Source organism: Pristis pectinata, chromosome 2 (assembly GCF_009764475.1).
Source record: "Pristis pectinata isolate sPriPec2 chromosome 2, sPriPec2.1.pri, whole genome shotgun sequence".
Classification (NCBI taxonomy): domain Eukaryota; kingdom Metazoa; phylum Chordata; class Chondrichthyes; order Rhinopristiformes; family Pristidae; genus Pristis; species Pristis pectinata.
In genome coordinates, this window is record NC_067406.1 from 115,967,354 (window position 1) to 115,985,194 (window position 17,841).

Sequence of the window (17,841 nt, forward strand, 5' to 3'; positions counted from 1 at the left end):
TGCTCTAAAGATCAAACAGAATGATATTCTCTTGAGATGACAACAAGTAATCACTGGTCCAAGAGTGAGAAAAAACTATGTAATGAAATTACAACAAACAACATTCACGTCATGTGAACAAAGGGGTGGGTGAGGGGATTGTTTAGTCACCCAATTATCACAATGTGAATTTTGCATTATAAAAAAGGGTATTTCTCCAGCAATTTTCAAGGGAACAATGGACAGAATTGATCACGTGTACAACTGGAAACTGACTTCTGAATGATTAACAGCTGAATGTTGTTTATAAGCAAATGAAGAGAACTGTGCATAATTAGCAGTTTTTAGAGTTAAAGAGCTTGGTATTGATATACTTCAAGTAATAGCAAGGACCAATTTCTGAATTGAGAGATTTTTGTAAGATCAAAAGATCATGTATCAGAAATTTTCTCATCAAACCCCCCCACTATTCCTGCAGATTTATCCAACTTCAGCACTATTGATCTAGAAATTGATCTCTGAGACACCAGAAAAAGGCAGCTTTACACAGATGAAAATTATGTCATCGCTGCATTAACGGAGCTTCTGCATTTTTCTGGGAGAGTTAACAATTTTTAATATTGTACGATTTCTTAGCACAAGATTTTCTTGTACCCTTGTGCAGTTTTTCTGCCATCAGGCAAGCCCACATGACATCAATAGTAGTTCAATGTCCAAAATTCATCTCCAGTGAGATTTTAAACCACATTGGTCAAAAGAACAATTGGCACACTTCACTCACAGCAGAAGTAGTTTTACTGATGTTGAAGGCTTCAAAGCAACATTATTTAAAGAGAGAGATGCATTTCCTCTGTACTCATTGGCAGAATGCTATACATATCTGCAAAAATGTAAACTGACCCAAAATGAGATCCCAGTTACAATACTCAGGTGGTCTCAGTTGGTTAGCCCTCAGAAGTTAGTGGCTGGAATACCAGAAAGTCTTTGCAAATAAAGGAGTAGTTCCATGTTCATCAGATGAGAAACTAACAAAAAAAGAGAAAAATATTTGAGGAAAGAACTGGTATTTCAATACGTTATCCACTCCTGCAATACAGAAGATACCCTCTTATCAACATATTCCACAGAAGTAATATCTGTTCAGGCTACCCTCACACAAGGTAGTCCTCACTCAAATCTGTGACTCTCAAACCTCAAGTACAAGCTCTCACAAGTGTCTCTATTCCTCTCAAAGTCAAAGACAAAGTCAGCTCATTTTCAGGAAGGTAGCCACAGAACTCTTCAGGTGGTTTCTGCTGATATATATCTTAAATCACAGCTGCTTAACAAAAGCAAAACAGAACCTTGGTCTTTATGGTGGGAAATCTTTGAATTTTGGTTAATGTGTCTTTACCATTCAGAACTTGAAACTACATTTGCAGCATTTCCAAGGTGTAGGCATTCATTCCTGATCTCACAGCAACTATGCTGCAACTTTCTAAAAGAAGTGTTGTTGGACAAGGAAGATGCCTCCTCCACTCGCTACTCTTCACCAGCCAGTTTAGGCTCCTCTGCCCCCTGGATTATATCTGCCAAAACATCCACCCCCTCCCCCCCCCCCCACACCCTTCCTCTCCCCAACCCATCGGTGGAGAACTCATCCATTTGCTGTCAACACTCCCCTGTAGCTGGAAAATTCCTCCTTGCATTGCAGTGTGACTCACTAGAGGCTGCCTCATGATATCAGAGCTGTCAGGATATGTGCCAGAATCATGAGATTTTGACTAGTAATGCCTTCTGTCCTTGAAACAGAGCAGCTTTTCATGAGCAAGATGATACCATTGTTTTCAAGCAGATACCAACAGATATATTCTTTTAGAGATTTTCAAAGGTGCATCAGGAAGATTGCTAATATTGTTTTAACACAAAAAATACTGTTACAAATGCATTTCTAGGCTGTTATTTTCACCATTACTTTTTTTGTACTTCTTTAAAACTTGGTAAGTTTCTTAACTAGATTTATATTTAGCTTTCCTCGTATCCATCCATATGGTGAGGATTCGCATCTTTTAAACTACTCTGCGGTTTCCTGATTTGCATTTAAAATGTCCCTTGCTTCTGTCTTTGGAGGGCCCCATATTTTCTCAGCCATCCACTTAATATACCTTTAGTTTTGTCAATAATACTTGATAATACTTGCAAGTTTTTTTTTATTCCTTTTTTTCACCTCCTATTACTACGTTATGCCACGTCACCATGCTTTATCTCTCATCCCACCTGTGGGTCTCCACTGGTCCTTGCACTGCATAAAACCACAACAGCATTTTTCTACTCAGAAAAATCATTGTAAGATATCTAACTATGGTTAGATAAATGTCTGAATTAATCTCAGATGCATCCTTTTGTCTTTTAAAATCTCCTCATTCAAAAGTAGGAGAACTAGCATCTGGTTTCTATATTGAAACTACTTCTTAAAATGGAACCGAAAATGATCTGGAGCTATTTGAAGGAACAAATTCATAATACAGGCAAAACACTTTAGTCTTTCATTTCACTTAAGCTCACAGATCAGACTAAGTGAACATCAAAAGGAAGACCAAAGAAGCTGACACTCCAGTTATGAAGAGCAAGCAAATGCTGAGGCCTTTAGCAGCAATTCTGCTTTTCACATTTCTTGCAACAGGTGTGATGTTTAATTATTACATTTTTCATTATGCAATGTGATGAATAAATATTTCCTGTTTTGTTAGCCAATAGAGACTTAGGAAGTATAAAAACAAAAAATTAATGAAGAAGCCTGAGGTTTTTCTTCCTGATAATTAGAAACACCATCAGTGGACTGATTGTACATGGAAACATCGGTATGACCAGGTACAGAAGTTATTGATTAGGCTTGGTGTGGATAGATTTGTGGACAATGACATTGTATTTATTTGGTCATGCAATCCCTTTGCTTGTGGATATGATTGCCTTGACATTTGGTGGTCCTATTGATTTATGAATAGTAAAACTGTGTATTTCCCTTTGCTATGAATGTGATCATCTTTTGCACATTTTGACAAAATATATTTTTAAATTTTTAACTTGTATTGTTCCTACCATACTTGAATAACCATTTAAATGAGTCTCTGTTACAAAACATTTAGTTTCTAATCATCATAAGTTTGTTACAGTTTAGTTCTAGTGGCAATCTGTTACATGTATATCCACTGAAAAGGAATATCATCGCTTCATCAGAGACACCTCAGTTGGGGGCTGGGATTCTTTATCTCCATTTAGTTATTTATGCTGAATGTCAGAACAGGTCCAAAAGCAAGCTAAATGATCTATTATAATTCCATATCCAAGCTACTAGGCTTCTATTTCTTTAAAAATATCAAAGTTAATGAAAAGTTGAAAAATTCTGAAAGAACAGTACAATTCAAATATAAAATTATAAATAAAAATGTTTATGGTAAAATCCACAAATATGATATAAAAATTTAAAATCATATATATAAAGCTATTTTAAAGATGACTGTTTCAAATAAAAGTCTATTATATTTTAAAAACACCAAAATATATAAGAAAATGGAATTGTTTCATAAAAATTAATTTAAATGAACTCGTGTTGCACTGTACAGTGCTTGTAAAATTTAAAGCACCCTCTACTAAACGTTATGCCCTCTAATCCCAAAGCCAAAAGAGATTTTCCCATTTCTCATGCCAGCCATTATATAGCTTTTTTCAATAAGGCATCCAACTGTGGTACAACTTAGCTGAAAGTTATATCAGGAGTGCAAATCAAGTAATAAGTGCAAGAAAATGAAAAAGAATTGCAAGCATTATCAAAGTTAAAACCAAAAATAATTTTAATATAAATGCTTTTGGAGAAATAATGATCAGCAGGAAAATCTACCTGGCAAGGGCATAAATAAGATTGTATTGAGCACTACACGAATGGAGTACCTGTGAAATTAATATTTTATATCAATTTTTAGAAAAAAAATACACAAAAGCAAAATTGAAATCAAGGAAAAATATAATCAATAATTGTTAAATGGTAAAGAGGAAAATAACATATCTTTGGTAAACGGATCTTCAAGACATGATGATCTTCACTTCAGGGAATTTAAAAAAACTTGAGAAGACTGCAAATAATTTTAGTAATTTTCCAAGAGTTCTGCTAATTGTTTGGAAAACTGGAATTATCACTGCATTATTTATGAATTGGGGGTGGGGAGGGGGGGTGTTGGGGACAATAACCACAAATCTGTTGGTTTTGGATTATGTCCTGGTCACTTTCTTTGAGGTCCATTGTTATGGCATCCGAGTGTCACTGGGAAGACTATTAGCATGGATTTGACCCAGTACAATTTGTTTGAGAAGGTGGGTAGTTAGGGTAATACCTATGGACATTGTATACGAGGACAGGGAAATTGCTTGATAAAATTTTGCACAAGGAATTATTAGGAAAAACAAAAAAGCGTAACATTGATATTAAAAATGGTATAAACAGTTGAGGGAAAGAATTCTAACTAAGAAAATCAAAGGAAGAAGCCTGAGGATTGTGAAAAATTTAAAATCCAACAAAGACATTGAAAAGGAAAATAAAATATGAGGATAGTCCAGGGAGCAACAACAAAAAGATTGTAAAAGCTTTTATTCAGATATGTAAAAGATTAACTGAAATTAATGCAGCTCCCTAACAGACAGAAATGGGAAATTATAGTGGGGAGTACACAGTTTTACTGTTCACAGTAAATGGGGAGTACACAGTTTTACTGTTCATAAATCAATGGGACCACCAAATGTCAAGGCAATCATATCCACAAGCAAAGAGATTGCATGACCAAATAAATACAATGTCATTGTCCACAAATCTATCCATTACCAAGCCTAATCAATAACTTCTGTCTGTCCTCACAGAAGAAAACTCAAAAAACCATCAGGAAATAGTAGAGAATTGCAGAATGAATGATGAACATAAGGAATTTAACATTATCAAACTAGCTTATGTGGTGTATTTGGCATTTCAGAAGTTATTCAATAAGGTATCAACAATAGATTATGAAACAGAGTTAGAGCTCACAGTGCTGAGGGCATTATACTCGTATGAAGTGGGGATTGGTTAATGGACAGAAAATTAATAAGCAGGTTATTTTTGGGTGAGGTGACAATGCCAGGATCAGTGCTGGGGCAGCAGTTGTTCACAGTCTACATCAATTTGGATATAATGTAAAATATTCAAATTTGCACTTGCTACATTGCTAGGAGGCAATATTTGTGAGAAGGGTACATAGAGGTTTCAGGGAGATAGAGACAGGGTGAGTGAATAGACAAGACACAATTGTGGCAAAATGTGAGTTCATCCACTTTGGCAGAAAAAATAGAAATCCAGAGTATCTCTTAAATGTTGAAAGACTGAATGGTGTTGGTGCTTAGAAAAACCTAGGTGTTCTTTTACATGAATCACTAAAAGTTAACAAGCAGATATAACAAGCAATTAGGTACGTTGGTCTTTATTGCAAAAAGATTTAAGTACAGGACTAAAGATGCTTAACTGCAATTATACAGGCTTATTGAGGCTGCATCTAGAATACTTTGTACGAGAAAGGGTATACCTGCCATTCAGAAAATGCAACAAGGGTTCGCCAGACTGATGCCAGTTTGGAAGGTTTGCTGTACCAGAAGAGATTAAGCAGACTGGACTATACTGCCTTGGGTGTATTAGAATGAGAGGTGATCTCATTGAAATCCTTATGGGGCTTGACAAGGTAGATTCAGGGATTAAGTTTCCCTTGGCTAGGTTATCTAGAACCAAGGGTTACACTCAAAAGAGTTTGGCCATTCAGAACGGAGATGAGAAAAGAATTGTTCACCTAGAGGGTAATGAATGTTTGGAATTCTCTATCCAAGGAATCTGTGGAGGTTCAGTCAATGAATATATTCAAGACAGATCATTAGCTATCAAGGGATATGAGTTTAGGACAAGAAAGTGACGTTGAGGTGAAAGATTAGCTATGATCTTAACGAATGGCAGGGGCACAAGTGGGCAAAAGGCCTACTCCTGCTTCAGTTTCTTATGCTCTGGTGTCCTAACGTGTTATAGGTTTGAGGACAAGAGTAAAAGTAAAACAATTTCTCTGAGTGGATGTGCTAAGTGGCCTTGCTCGTGGATCATGTAATCACCATATGTAATGATGACTTGAATGAAGTCATTATTTTCAGAATAAACGGTATATTATTTTGCAGAGTAACACCAGCTATATGATAGGATATTAACGTCGGATTGCTTAGACATCTGCAGTAACCGATGCGAAAGCTAGTTTCTCATTAGACAATGCTGATAAAGTCTGGGCATTCAGGGATGGTGTTTACAGTCATCTAGAATTCTGACCACCTGCTATCCCTTTCCAGTCTTCTGCTTAAGCTTTAAGCCAATCCCAGCACACCAATATCCTTTTATTAAAGAACATTGGTCCTTTGCATTTTACTCAATAGATTTAAAGCATGTAGTTGAAAAGCAGAGCTATCTTATCTTTAATTTCTGATACCATAGTTTTGCCTGTACTGGCAAGCCACTTAACAGATATATTAAAAATATACTCGGGTTTGCTATACAGAAAATACCATCTCTTCATTTATAATAACAGTGCTACTGTCTATTATTTTACAGCTGATTCGGAAAGCCACCTTCTAGTTAAATCAAAATGCAAGTGCCTGACTGTGACGTCCAAAACGGTTGTTAGTGAATCGCCTACTGGTGGACGTGTGGAGCAGCTCATGAGAGATATAAAAATTATGTAAGTAAATGCATTTTCATATGCTGATCATATTCGCATTGTTAAAAAAATAAGAAAGCAAATTATTGGAAAGTGATTGTAGACAATTTTGTGCTATGGTTCACTCGATCCTTGTAACAATCATTTTATTGGTTGAAATCAGATCCCATCCCCACCTCTAACAACCATTTTATTCCCAGAATGAACATGGAAGCAGGAAATCTATAAAAGCTAAGATTCTATTTGTGTATGTAAGAATTTCATTGCTAAGTTCCAATGGGAAGAGAAGCATTATCCTGAGTTAAGGTCCAATTATTCATGTTGGTGCTTTTTCACAAAATGAACTGAAAACTGTTGCTGCACTAAGCTAAAAACTGAATGTAGTTGCATCCGCAGTCAAGATTACCACAGAGGGCTGAATTTATCTTGACATAATAAACAGTTAGCTGTTGTTGCTGGATGAGGCACCATATGAGCAATTCATAGGCTGTGTAGTGACTATAAGTAGTACTGGGCCGTGGAAAAGAATAGACACCATCTAACCATCTGTGGAACTTTTATCCACCCCTAAATGCACTAACATAATATGATACCCAATTACTTCTTGCCTCCTCTTTTATCTGAAGGACAATTTTCTGGAATCATTTCCAGTCACTGAGATAATCAATTCACCTGTTCATTGTGTATCATTATGTATCATAAAAGTTCACTGCGCATCATTTTCTGGAGCAACTTTGTCATCCAAAACTGATTCAGGTTCAACTTGGTCTAACCTTTATAATCATTGTGAGGTTTGCTAATTAACAGTTACAATAGATATGTTGGATGTCCTCATTTTCTATTGTTATTGTAGCCACAGGCAAAAGTCTTCAGATGATTATTTTAATTATTGACTTCAACTTTAATCCTTTACTTAACAGCATTAACCTAACCGCATCATCAATGAAAGCTATCCGTGTGCAGAATGACTTCTTAGCATTTGGCTGCCAATCTCTGGTAATCTTAAAATGGGTGTTAATTGTTCTTATATTACAGAGTTCCCATGAGGAGCAGAGAGAACATTTCAGATCCAACCTCCCCTCTTCGGACCAAGTTTGTCTACAAAATTTCAGATTTGTATGATATTTATTTCTGTCATTTTTTTTGCAAGATATTTTTAGAACAGGTTTCGGTATACACCCTACACCTGGCATCTGGCATTCAAATTTTAATATATGGAATGAATGGCGTAATTAGGCCACCTCAAGATTACTCAGAAACAAATGAATGACTTGGGTAGCACAGTGGTGCAATTAGTAAGGTTGTTGCTGTGTTCTGGGTTTAATCCTGACCTCGGGTGCTATTTTGTGGAGTTTCTCCCTATAACCAAGTGGAATTCACGGTGCTCTGGTTTCCTCCTGCATCCCTTAAACATCTACACTGGCGGGTTAATAGGCCACTGTAAAGTTGCCCCTAATGTGTAGATGAGTGGTAGAGTTAATGGTAAATGTGGGTAGAATAAAATGGGTTTGATTAGGATTAGTGTAAAAATGGGTGCTTGTTGGTTTCTGTGGGTGAAAGGGCCTGTTTCCGTGCTGTTTCTCTCTATGACTCTGTAACTGCATGATTGCTTCAGTTGAACATTTTGGTGGAAAGGAGACCTAATGGATGTATTCAGAATTATGATGGCTTTTCATAGTGCCAAAGGAACTGCCTTCTCGGATAAGTGAATGGGTAAAACAGTCAAAACAACCAAAAAGAAAATTAGGAAAAGGCTTTCATTCAGAGGATTATTAAGATTTGTGATGCATAATATGAAAGAGGAACTTTCAATAGACAATAAAACGTATTTAACGAGGGTTAATTTGCAAAGGTTTGGGGAAAAGCTGGATGTAGAATTAAACTGGACACTTATTTTAAAGCACCACAAACATCATTGTTTGAATGGTCTCTAATGTTCCAAAGTTTTGTTTAATGGCATATTGACAAGGAGAAAGGACAAGAATTAAGTGGTAATATGTGGTTGACACTAAAACCAGAACATTCCTCTAAACTGTTCATGTTCCCATGCCCCTGATATAACTTTGATGGAAGTTTGATGTAAGCTCCCTTAAACGCATAAATGGATTTTCTGTTTGTTTGAAAAATAATTCCATGCACCCTGTGAAGCTGCTAATCACATGAAAATGATAGAAAACAGCTATAATTATGCAGTAAATTCTTTTTGTAAATATGCAGGTGCAAGTGCCAAACCATATATTTGATGGTGTGAATTTTTAGCTCACAGTAGTGCAGCAAGTAGAGCTACAGCCTCCCTGCTCCAGTGACCCAGTGCAATCCTGACCTCTGCTGTAGAGTTTGCACATTCTCTTGTGACATTCTTTGTTTCCCCCTGGATGCTCTGGTTATCTCCCACATCCCAAAGACATGTGGATTGGCAGGTTAATAAGCTGCTGCAAATTGCTCCAGTTGCATCTGGGTTATAGAATCTTAGGGGAGACGCTGGGAATCTAGGGAGAACTGGGTGCAGGGAAAACTAGTGGGGAATGGGGTTGCTCTGTGAGCTGGCATAGAAGGAGACCATGCAAATCCATGTTGTAAGGAAACATGGATTTTACCCACCTACTAGTAACCAATTGACTACACAACCAGCATGTCTTTAGACATAAGGGATACTGGAGCACCTGGGGGAAACTTGCATAGTTGTAGGGAGAACATGCAGTCTCCACACAGACAGGATGAGATATCAGGATTGAACCCAAGTAACTGGAACTGGGAGGCAGCAGCTGTACTGGCTACGTCACTGTGCTGCCCTCAAATACATATCTTCACGTTTACGTCTTTGCACAGGATGATGAGATGACTTCAAAAGAAACAATAACTTTTCAATTCAGAATTTGACACATTACCACAAAAGACTCCAGAAAGGAGAAAAGAAATCATAAGCAGCTTTGAGGCCAGCTTGTGAACAGCACTATAATTGGAAGATTATCAATATTGCATTCATTCTCAACTTGTACAACAGGCATGATTATATTATTGATTTTTTCTTTTGAATTCTCTGCAAATGGACATTAATTTGATCTAAAAGATATGCAGAACATGCCAAATGAATAGGAAAATTAATTTAAAGAAGAATTATTTTGACATGTTCCTGTCAGAGTAAAGGGCAAAGCTGGCATGAATAGGGAACCCTGGCTGATGAAGGATATTGATGCTCTGGTCAGGAAAAAGGAGGCGTATGTCAAGTACAGGCAGCTGGGATCAAGCAAATCCCTTGAGGAGTATAAGAGATGTAGAGTACAAGGGATGTAGGAGTACACTTGAGGGATATAAGAAGGGCAAAGAGGTAGCTTTGCTAGATAAGGTAAAGGAGAATCCTACAAGTATAACTAGAGCAAAAGGGTAACTAGTGAGAGAGTAGATCCCCTTGTGGAGCCATGATAGATGGGCAAGGTCTTAAATTAATACACCTTGTCTGTATTTACTGTGGAGAAGGTCATGCAAATTTGGGATTTCAATGAAGAGAACAAGTGAGTCCTGAAATATATTGATACTATGAAAGAGAAGCTGTAGGCAGGCTTCAGGCACATGAAGGTGTTTGTAATGAAAATTATATCTTTAATCATATCTTGTTGCAGCTGCAAGGATTGCAACCAAAAGCCAACCTCACCTGGAGAACCCCAGTGCAAACCCGAACCTCCCTCTGCAGATACCTGTTACAGCAGTGACAACAAAGAATGCCTGTACCATAAAATCAACCTGGGAAATGGCAGACAAATGGATGCTGTTCTGAATCCCGAATGCCTCAGACACGAACAGAACCACTGGATTCCAGAGCCCACACAGCCTCCTATTGAAACAACATATGATCCATCTTCAATGTCAGATGCTCCATAGGTTGTTCTTCAAAGAATTACATCCATTTCCTTAATGCATTTTCTGCTTTGACATTGTCACATTAGCCTTTTGTCATCTTTAAACAGATCATAAAATGCTTCATAGCATCAAAACATGTTTTGTGCAAATCCTGTTCTTTGTATTGCAGCATCATTTGTAATGTGTCAGAGTTTGCTTCTCTTTTTTGGTGACAAACGAAATGAAGCCGATGGATAGATATGGCAGACTGCCATTCAATACATTTTGTACAAACGGGAATTGTAGAAATATATGAAAACCTGACCCTGAGTTCTGTGGTCAGCAGTGGAACAATAACAACAACTATTCCAGGAAATTACTGGCAAATATGGTGTCTTCAAGCAGTCTGATCACATTAAAAAAGTTTTCATTGGCCACAAACAGAAAGGAGGTGGTGCACTTTTCCATAAATATTTCAAACTATTTGCAAATACATCAGAACATAAGCAGAAATTAGTGAGGTTTCATAAATATTTAAAAAATATTGTTTTCATTATTCCAAAGAGCCAATATTTTCAAATACTTCATTGACAATCTCTATCCACAAACATAAAATTAATTCCTTATGGCCAAAGGATTACTTTAGCAATAATGAAGTTTATTACATAGAATCATAGAACAGTACAGCACAATACAGGCCCTTCATCTCATTAAAGACTCAATGATAAGCTTTATAAAAAGAAACATCTTTGAGATGTTTTGTAGTGAGAATACAGCATAAATCCTTGGTTTTAACTCAATTGCAATGATCTACAAACATTCAGATGGAGAAGAGTTAAACAGTGAAGGATGAGGAAGAGGATGTAATTATGCACTGCAACTCTCTATTGCCCGTGTTACATTATACAAGTGAAGGAGTGCTGAAAATACCCTCATTGTATAATGCAAAATCTGTCACCCTCATTGTAACAAATAAAGCACAGGTTGAAGGTGGAACAGTGGAGTGAGCCTGGCCAGGGATAGAGAAGGGGAGAAAGAGCCAGACTGAGGTGAGAGAAAGCAAGAAAAAAACATGTATAGGAGCATGGGGAGATGAGGCAAAGCCCAACTCTTTCACAGGCTGAGTCCAGATCAGACACCCAGAATCGGCCCTAACTCTCAATCCTTTTGTAAGGTACTACAGCATCGCTAATAAAACAAATACAGTTCTTTATTAATAAAAGTGCCTTCAGAGAGCCAAGACAGTATTTATATTGTGTGCTTACCCCATAGAGGCACATTAATTTCCAGATCGAACAATTGTACCAACTCAGCAAGTTGGTTACATGATGCAGTTCTTCAAATGTTTTTAACCAACCTGAACGTGACGTCTTTCCTTTAACAACAAATATAAATCCAGGATAACTGTCCAGTCTCTGCGTACTTTACTTTGGTGTAAAGTCTTCCAGGTTCCTAGGCTGATGGATCTGGTGCCAACTGGTTGTAGTTTTCCAGGGGATGTGGTAAGCTGTAATGTTCTCTCTCTGCAGAGTTAACAGTGCTTCCCCCAGTGTTTCCATCTGGCCCAGAGTCTATCTCGGACTTGAAGAGAGTGAAACATTTCCTTTGACTTGTTCCTTTATGGAAATCTGCAGGTTTCACATTTCCTTACACATTCTCTGAGCTTCCAGTTCATCTCTCACTCTGCAGATGGGCAGATTGAGCCAGGAGGGGGAGGGGGAAGGAGTTGGAAGACCCTCCTCAGGTGGATGGTAGATGAAGGCAGACAGGAAAAAAAAGAGGCAGATGGAGTCAGGTGAGGCAAAGCGAGGGTGAAGGTGGAGATGGATAGGAGGGTGATAAGCAGGAATACAAAGTCTACCAAGGCTGGAATCTGATAAGAAGGTGATAATGGGAACCATTAGGGGAGAGATGTAGGGCAAACAGAACCAGACAGGGCAGGGCATCAGGGGGGTGAAATGTGAGGTAGTAGGTGGATGGAACCAGGAGGAGGGTGACAAAAATGGGTGATGGAGGGGTGGCCGGGGTTTATGGGGAAGGGGACTAAAATGGGAGGACCAGGGGAGGATCAGAAGGGAGGGGGTGCAAGATTAAAATAAACACAAGAGGTGAGGGTTATTTGAAATTTGAAAATTCAGTGTTCATGCCATTGGGTTGTAGACTACCCAGGCAGAATATGAAGTGTCAGAGAAATAAAGGACTGCAGATGCTGGAATCTAGATAAAAAGCACGATGACGCTGGAGGAACTCAGCAGGTTAGGCAACATCCGTGGAGAAAAGCAGGCGGTCAATGTTTCAAGTCAGGACCCTTCTTCAGGACTAAAGATAGGAAAAGGGGAAGCCCAATATATAGGAGGGAAAAGCAGAGCAGTGATAGTGGACAAAAGAGGGGAGGCAGGGTGGGAACAAGGTGGTGATAGGTAGATGCAGGTAAGAGATAGTGATAGGCAGGTGCGGGGAAGGCGGGGAGAGCAGATCCACCGGGAGATGGGTCAAAGGTAAGGAGCGAGAGGAAAAAAAGGGAGATAGGCTAGGAAAGGGAAGAAGAGAAGCATGGTGGAGGGGGAGGGGTTTGTGGGGAAGGGGGTGGGAATTACTTAAAGTGGGAGAATTTTCTCCACAGATGCTGCCTGGCCTGCTGAGTTCCTCCAACATCATAGTGTTTTTCAGACTATGCTCTAGTTTGCAATTGGGCCTTACTCTGGCAGTGGAGAAGGCAGAGGATGGACAGGTCACTGTGGGAATGGGAAGACGAATTGAAGTGGCATGCAACGAAAGCATCAGTGCTCTGCAAAACAGTGGCCCAGTCTGCACTTGGTCTCGCTGATGTAGAGGAGGCAACATGGGGATCATCGAGTGCAGTAGATGAGGTTGGAGGAGGTGCATGTGAATCTTTGCCTCACCTGGAAAGGCTGCTTAGGTCCCTAGATGGTGGTGAGGAAGGAAGTGCAAGAAGTGTTGCACTTCCCACAGTTGCAGGGAAGTTGGGTCGGGAGGGATAAACAGACCAGGGAGTCAAAAAAATGAGCTGCTGGAGGAACTCAGCGGGTCAGGTAGCATCTATGGAGGAAAATGAACAGTTGATGTTTCAGGTCAAGACCCTTCAGCTGAATTGAAAGAGTAGAAGGGAGATAGGCGAAGGGAGAGGTGGGGCAAGAGCTGGTAAGCAATAAGTGGATCCACGCGAGGAGGGGTTGTTTGGCAGGTGGAGTTAGGTGGGGGAGGGAATGATGGAAGTAGCGAGGAACTGGGAGGTGATAGGTGGAGGAAATAAAAGGCTGCAGATGATGGAATCTAGTCAGAAAGGAAGATGGATCATGGAATCAAATAAGGAAGGTAAGGTGGGCAGATGGGAACAGTGGGGGGAGGTGACCTAGTGAGACGAGTGTGTAAGTGATGGGCAGATCGAATCGTTGGGGGAGGAAGGTTGGGAAAGGACGACTATAGGAGGACCGTAACGAAAATATTTTAAAGTTCATTCCTTGTTCAGCAGCAAGAGGTATTCACAAAGGAAGCACTGTACACTCGTTAAAGGTTATAGAAACTACTTTATTGGAGCTATGTAAAGAATAAAATACAGAAAGGAAGAACACAACAAAATACAGGAGGAGGTAAAATAATACTTATCAACCAATCAATGAACCGATCTATATAATGTCAGAGGGAACCTCAGGTGTCCGACAGCCTTTCATGCAGCCTTCTCTCTGTCTCCTAGCACTGGTTGTGACCCAGCCTAAGGGAAGGTTCCGATTTGCACAAAGAAGATGCCCCTTTTATACCCTTCAAAAACTTAACATAACTTTTACCCCAGTACTTTTCCATTCCCTAGTGGTATCAGCCTGTCACTCGCAACCTTCGACCTAGGCACGTAACTTAGACACGGTGACAGCAGGTCTGCAAAGAAGAAAACATTCTTCACCAGTATCTAATCCTAAGGATGTGCATCCATGCACATCATCAAGGTATTACCACATTCCAAGCTGACACTATTTTGTCTTACAACCACCATTTTGGGTTACAAACTACTGCACATACTAAGGAGGAATCAGGAACGACTTCCAGCTAATTTAACTCTTTCCTTGCACTCCATCCCTTGATTCCTCATTAGTACTCATAACAAAAAGAAAGGAATAAAGCACTACAAATTGATAATATAAATGTTAAACAGTGAGATTATTATAAAGCAGATTCCATATAGATAATAAATCATATGATATAGAGGAGGCCTGGGGCTGCAGTCACCTAACCTCTTGCTTAAGGTAGTAAGCTAAAATAAACTACAAGCACAATTAATATTACAATTACGGCAAGATGCAACAAGATCCTAAGCCAGGGATGTATCTGGATGTTTGTCCCCCATTTCCAAAACTTATCCCAAAAATCTGGGTTACGCAACATTTCATTTGACTTATCAGTGAGAGTTTTAATTTCTTTAGTGTGCTTATTCCATTGACAGATTCTCTCTTTTGCTTCCTCCTCAACTTATATCCAATCTGCAGTCAAGTGAGGAATCGGTGGCAACTAAGTGACAACATACCTCCACAAATATCAATCTGTATCAGTGCGTTGGATCATGAGGTTTTCTTTCGTTACCATATTTACTACTGGCTGGGACAGAATTTGCCCTCCAGTAGCCAGATCTAGAGTCATATTCCCAATGGCTACGTTGTGACCTTCTAAAGGGCATTGTCTCCATCTCTTGGTGTAACTTGTGGCTGCTGTTGCTATATAGTACATCTGTCACACCGGTGCATATTGCAAGAAAGATTATTCACAGGCAAAATGAACAATGAACAATTTTAATACATACTGAAACCACAATTTGTAAGTTTCTTGTCATCTCTTCTGGACAGGCCCAGTGGTCTCCCCCTTGATGGCATCTTGATAAATCTATCCCTTTCCCAGTACCATTTATAACAATGGCATGTGTTGGTAGGTTACTTAAGTATATTTAAGTGTTCTCATGATATTTACCCACATTGTGAACCTTTTTCAAAGGGTAGGTTAAATTGTTCCCATGTCAGAAAATGTGGAACACTGCACCGACGTAAAACTTTCCTTTACCATCATCACAGGTACCCAGTACCCTGTTGGCTAATGTAAGACTTCTAAGGTGGCATAAGAGTACCTTGTCTCCAACACAATCCTTTAGGTGCTCATCTGATACCCAATTTGGTACTTGATGTGCATCATGTTGTGATAAATTTGTGCCAATTATAGCCAGTACCCAACTAGTATAGGTGGTACATACCTGAGCCCTATGTGCTGTCCTAGAAGTGATGCTTAAACGGTCAATAATCAGGTTTGTTACATCTTGAAGGGACTTCAGAAACTTAACTGCATCCAGAGTCACCTGGGATGCATCCTGACCCAGCTGGTTAGTCAGTGTCTGATGCTGATAACTTTCTCCAGTAATATTCTGCATTTTCTGCTGGAAAGATTGCATCTGGTTATCTAATTATGCTATATCTAAGATATTGATTGTTGATACCCCTAATGCACAACCTGCTCCTACCAATTTCAACAGTTCTCTCTTCCTTCTGTTTTTGACTGGTTTAAACTCATTCCTGCTTAGGTGTCTCCCAAGGAGATGGGTGAATAACTGTTTCGTTGTAGGTGAACACCATTATTTCCAGTTAGATTAAAAATTATCTGTACATGCCGATAACCTGGTACCAAAGTGACACATTCCCCTATATCTTCTAACACTAATCCCACCCCCTTTGTATTGCACTGGGTTTCAGTACACTTAGGTTCTGGTGTGGTGTCAGTCATGAGGGCGTGGGGCAGTGGGTTTCCTGGTAGTATTGAAAATCTGGAAGGGTCCTGGCCCCTGACAGAAACTCTTGCCTATGTCTTTTAATACCCTATTCATCATACTTCCTCTGTGTTTGGTCCTCCTCCTGTGTATGGTTCATAATGACCGAAGCAATTTTTGAAAAACACTTGGTGTAACCACCCCAATCGATGTACGTCTTGTGGGAATCACTACCCCACTCGATATTCACACAATATTCACAAGTTGTTCAAACCAGGGTGGGGGTGGGGGGGGGGGGAAAGAAAACAGGTTAACTGAAATTGGAGAATTCAATGTTCATGTTGTCAGATTGTAGACTACCCAGGAGGAATACGATGCACTGTTCTTCTACTTTGCGTTTTGGACTCACTCTGGCATTAGAGGGGACTAAAGACAGACAGGTCAGTGTGGGAATGGGGAAGGGAATGAAAATGGCTCAAGATGGCCATAGCAGACAAAGTGCAGGTGCTCGGGCAAAGCGGTTGATGTAGAGGAGGCCACATCAAGAGCACTGAGCACAATAGACCAGGTTGGAGGAGGTGCAAGTGAACCTCTGCCTCACCTGGAAGGGCCGTTTAGCTCCCTGGATGGTGGGGAGGGAGGTGGTGTAGGGGCAGGTGTTCTGCCTCCTGTGGTCACAGGGGAAAGTGCCTGGGGGAGGGGGGAGGGATGAGCGAACCACAGAGTCACAGAGAATGTGGTCCCGGTGGAAGACAGAAAAGGATGGGGAGGGGACGATGTGGCTGGTGGTGGAATCAGATTGTAGCTGGTGGTAACAATAGAAGAAAGACAAGCTGAATGTGGAGGCTGGTGGGTAGAAAGGCAAGGACCAGGGGAACTCTAACCCTGTTGTCTGGTGGGTGAGATGAGAGCAGAAGTGCAAGAAATGGAGGAGATGCATGTGGGGGTTCCATCAACCATAACGTGTCAATCTCTGCCTACCTGGAACGGTACTTTATAGTATATGTTGGTGGATAGTTTGTCTCTTGAGATGGAGATAGAGAGATCTAGAAAAGGAACAAAGAAGTGTCTGAAGTGGTCCACGTGAATTTGAGTCCATGGTGAAAGTGAGTAGAGAAGGTGAGCTCTGCATGAGTGTAGGAGCAGTACCAATGCAGCTGTCAAGGTAATGGAGAAAGAGTTGAGGAGTGGTACCAGAGAAAGTTTGAAACAAGGTCCATTCCATGTAACCAACAAAAAGTCAGGAATAGCTGGGGCCAATGCAAGTGCCCATGACTACACCTTTGATTGTAGGAAATGAGAAGTCAAAAGAGAAAAGTTGTTCAGTGTATGAACAAATTCAGCCAGGCAGATGAGAGTATAGGTAGAGGGAAACTGGTTGGATCTTTATTGCAGAAAGAAGTGGAGGGCTTTAAAACATTCCTCATGGGGAATGGAGATGTATAAAGACTGGATGTCCATGGTGAAGATGAGGGAGTGGGAGCCAGGGAATTGGAAACTATTGAAATAGTGGAGGGCATGCAA

At 39.8% G+C, this 17,841-nt stretch overlaps 1 protein-coding gene across 1 annotated transcript; it reads left to right on the forward strand.

Annotated features, from left to right (window-relative positions):
• The first annotated feature begins 2,476 nt into the window (after window positions 1–2,476).
• LOC127586300 (immunoglobulin J chain-like) lies at window positions 2,477–10,729 on the forward strand. The gene is made up of 4 exons (XM_052044131.1): window positions 2,477–2,641; window positions 6,617–6,743; window positions 7,758–7,838; window positions 10,343–10,729. Exons 1-4 carry the CDS (start codon window positions 2,578–2,580, stop codon window positions 10,599–10,601), a joined length of 531 nt encoding a protein of 176 aa, XP_051900091.1. The 5' UTR covers window positions 2,477–2,577; the 3' UTR covers window positions 10,602–10,729.
• The last annotated feature ends 7,112 nt before the right edge of the window (window positions 10,730–17,841 follow it).

Coding starts and splice junctions, on each gene's coding strand:
- LOC127586300 (XM_052044131.1), top strand. CDS start 2,578: ATGAAGAGCAAGCAAATGCTGAGGCCTTTAGCAGCAATTCTGCTTTTC. Junction 2,642..6,616: donor TTTCACATTTCTTGCAACAG/GTGTGATGTTTA, acceptor ATTATTTTACAG/CTGATTCGGAAAGCCACCTT. Junction 6,744..7,757: donor ATGAGAGATATAAAAATTAT/GTAAGTAAATGC, acceptor CTTATATTACAG/AGTTCCCATGAGGAGCAGAG.